This window comes from Lolium rigidum, chromosome 2 (genome assembly GCF_022539505.1).
Source record: "Lolium rigidum isolate FL_2022 chromosome 2, APGP_CSIRO_Lrig_0.1, whole genome shotgun sequence".
Taxonomy (NCBI): Eukaryota; Viridiplantae; Streptophyta; class Magnoliopsida; order Poales; family Poaceae; genus Lolium; species Lolium rigidum.
In genome coordinates this window covers 206,790,592-206,794,067 of record NC_061509.1, presented here as the reverse complement: position 1 = coordinate 206,794,067, position 3,476 = coordinate 206,790,592, and the positions used below count along the sequence as shown (strand labels likewise).

Here is a 3,476-nt window from a genome sequence, read left to right as displayed (position 1 = left end):
TCTGCAACTGACTACTACTGTATCTTCTAATAAGTACTGCCTCCATAAAATTTGTTTAAGATTTATCTAAATTCGGATATCTTCTAATAAGTACTGTCTCCATAAAATTTGTTTAAGATTTATCTAAATTCGGATGTATCTAGGCACTTTTAACAAGCTTCATAAAACGGAGGAAGTATATTAGTACCTTGGAAAAACAGTTCATGTATTAATAATTGAATAGTGTAATCAGTCTCTAGAGGACTTTAACGGTACCTCTGCCCCTTCGTGTGCTTCTTTTGGAGAACTGCATGTGTCATCGTCAGTCAGAACAGGCGAGCAAAACTGATACCAAAGCTACTAGCACTTCTAATTGTCTTGGAGAACAATGGTGACCCAAAACACAGGTAACATGCACGTTCCATGAAGAATAAGGAATAGCGTGTCATTACTTTCTGAAAGAGTTCTGAACATGTTGGCTGGCTTCTGCAGAACGTTGCGCCTGCCCAGAGGCCATAGGTCGGAGTGATTCGGGTGCAATTTTCATGTAATCTGGGGCACCGTTTAGCTGATTTTGTATATCTTTGATCTAAGTGTACTGAACTTGACGCTGCAGATTTCAGTAGACAATACATCTGATGGTAACAATTCATTTCTCTCAAGGGTTGCGTTGCAAAAACAAACACACAACTTGATACATGGGCTGATCGGCATGCAACAATAGTTGCACTTACAAGCTTCTCCTCAACAGTAAAGCACAAAAAATAGCACTACAAGCAATTCTCCTCGATAAGAAAATAGAGGAGAAATGAAACACTGAAACGCATCACTAGGGGAGTGCGAAAGAGACCATGGAGGGAAGAGCTAGCACGATCTTACGGCCTACTCCTCCTCTTCTGACACCGCCTCTCGCCGCTCCCGGACGCATAGATAATCCCCGCAGTATAAATTTCCCCACGGTTATAAATTAATTACCACACTCTGCACTGCTACTTAAGCACGGTGCAGTGAAAAAAAGACTGACGAAGCTGTAACTTAGGGGAAGTTCACCAGGGAGCGGTACGTGGCTCCGGGCGCCCAGCTTGCCGGGATGACGTTGTTGACGACGAGCTTCCTGCCGGAGTCGGAGGTGAGCCTGAGCGAGAAGGGCCCGCGCAGCGGCTTGCCGGTGTTGGAGTTGAGGCGGTACAGCGCGCCCCAGTTCTGCGCCATGGGCGTCCAGGAGCCGCAGTTGGCCTCCATGAGGTCGACGGCGCTGAGGTCGCCATCGTCGTCCTCGAACTCGATCAGGACCTCCAGGTAGAACGGGTTGGAGCCCTGGTCCACCCTGAAGGCGATGCTCACTCCAGGGTACTTGCATGGCACCCTACCATTATCGGAAACACAAAGATTCAGTACACTAACTCTGAATTTGTGCTACCTGGACGTAATTCTACAGTGAAGCATGTAGAGGTACCTCTTGTACTGGATCTTGAGGATACCGCCGGCACGGAGCTTGTCGGCCATGCCAGGCTTCGCCATGGCGCCCATGGAGGTGCCGCTCATGTCGAAGTGGGCCGCCTCCACGAGGCAGGCGCCGCCGGGGCAAGAGTCGGTGATGACCACGGTCGCCGGCTGGCCGGAGCACGCCGAGTTGCTCGCGCTATCGCATTTAACCTGCGTACGAGTGCCACATGAATGCATTTAGTTAGGAAGAGCCGACCTCTTTGCGCCATTAATGGAGCTACAACCTACATGAACAGTGTAGGGAGTGACAGTGTAGAGTGTACGAAGACCACACAAATTGTGGCAGTTATAGTGATGTGACGTACCTCATAGCATGCGCCGCAGCCCTTGCCTTCCTTGTACAGCGACGGGCCAGCGGCGGAGATCATCGACGAGAACGGCCGGCTCCCGACGGCGCTTTGGTAGCCGCACGCGCCACCTGAATGGTTCACAGACACATTTGACCAATTAATTAATGTAAGCTTTGTCTAAACGACCATCGCAAGTGAAGTAGGCAACTACTAACCGTCACTTCCGTCGCCGTTTGGGGCGCCGTAGTACGTCGCGCCGCCGGCTAACCAGCCGCCGGAGCCGTAGGCGGCCGACGGGCTAGTGCCATTGTAGCTGCTGTGGGCCTTGACAGCAGGGTGGTGGCTGACCGCCGACCTCGTCTTCGGTTTGGTGAGCTTGCGGGAGCAGGCAATGGGGCTCACGAGAAGTGAGAGCACCACCAGTGCGCCCAGTAGCGCTAAGGTGCAACATTTCGCCATTGCTGCAGTTACCTCTTATAGCTAGCTCTGGTACACTGGAGTAGCTCAAGTGATGCTCGGTGAGTTGCAGGAGAGTGACCACGGGACTGGTATTTATAGTGAACTTCGCCCAGACGTACGTGTCAAGAGATGTGGGGATTCTGCTGTTGAATTATTGAGGAGAACGTGACTGGCTGGTGGTTTGGTGCTAAAGGAAAAGGCTAAACGAAGAGTGCGGACCTTCGGGTCGATCACGGGGAAACCTCGATTTTAAAATTATTTTTAATTGTTTTTAACCCTTTTGGTAGCCCCTTGTCTCCGGGGTTACCCTCTTCTTTGTAGCTGGTGCTACCTTGCCGCTAGCATGGCTGCATGGGTCCCTCGGTTTAGTTGGGTATTACCCCGCTGAGTGGCGCTACCCTATGTAGAAGAGCGTCGCGTAGCTCAGCGCTACCCTACCGACTCGGTTAGCTCGCGCCTGCCCGCTCTAGCCACCCACCTAGCTCATTTTCTTTCTTCCCCTACCGGTATGTTCAACCCCAGTCTCTCCCACCTCAACCCCTCTCAAATCTTTCTCCAAGATTGCTCTGATACGAAGGAATTTTATGTGGATTTCGTTGTCCATCCTTTCCGGTAAGTGTTCTCCTCCGATCCAATCAATTTGAACCGAAAAATATCTTACATTGCTAGTATAGAGTTCACCCCTTGTTTCAGAATTTGTGGGGACAATTGCAATAGGTGGAACCCTAGTTCATCCCTTAGTCTTGTTATGTTGCATCCTAGTTTGGATGCATATTATGTGGCTGGTATTTGGTTAAAATCTTTGCATGTGCAGGTGTAAGAGATTTTTTTCACAATATATTTTGTCTTGAGAAGTGTTGTAGGTATGGTGGTGCCGTCCAATCCGAAGGACAAACCGATGAAGTGGAAGTACACCATAGAGCGTTGGCTTGAAAATTTTCCAGAAAGGATAGAACAAGCTCGTTGTTGGTGCAGTGACCTTCGTGACCCGAAGTGATGTGATGATTGGGATGAAAAACATGGAAGGAGGTTTTGGATGTGTCCTAATTATGCATATGACAGTGCCAAGACCAAAATTCCCTTCGACTACCCATCGATATGTGCCTTCACTTGGATGTGTCCTAATTATGCATTTTCCACAATGAATATATTTTTAGTGCATTCCATTAATAATATTAAGTGTGTTTATAGTCTCCCCATCTATTTGTTCATTCATGGCGTGAAGAGACTTTGAGCAAGATA

The 3,476-nt window shown here is 49.0% G+C and overlaps 1 protein-coding gene across 1 annotated transcript; it reads right to left on the bottom strand.

Moving 5' to 3' along the window:
* Positions 1-1,014: 1,014 nt before the first annotated feature.
* On the bottom strand, positions 1,015-2,234 carry LOC124688018 (expansin-B11-like). The gene is made up of 4 exons (XM_047221733.1): positions 1,991-2,234; positions 1,791-1,903; positions 1,436-1,635; positions 1,015-1,345 (listed from the first exon to the last, which is right to left on the bottom strand). The coding sequence occupies exons 1-4, from the start codon at positions 2,232-2,234 to the stop codon at positions 1,015-1,017; spliced, it is 888 nt and encodes a 295-aa protein (XP_047077689.1).
* Between the last annotated feature and the right edge of the window lie 1,242 nt (positions 2,235-3,476).

Bases quoted from the DNA above. Each gene is read 5' to 3' on its own strand.
- LOC124688018 (XM_047221733.1), bottom strand. From the start codon at position 2,234: ATGGCGAAATGTTGCACCTTAGCGCTACTGGGCGCACTGGTGGTGCTC. The intron at 1,904-1,990 runs GTTAGTAGTTGC...TGAACCATTCAG, and splicing joins AAACGGCGACGGAAGTGACG to GTGGCGCGTGCGGCTACCAA. The intron at 1,346-1,435 runs GTACCTCTACAT...CGATAATGGTAG, and splicing joins CTCAAGATCCAGTACAAGAG to GGTGCCATGCAAGTACCCTG.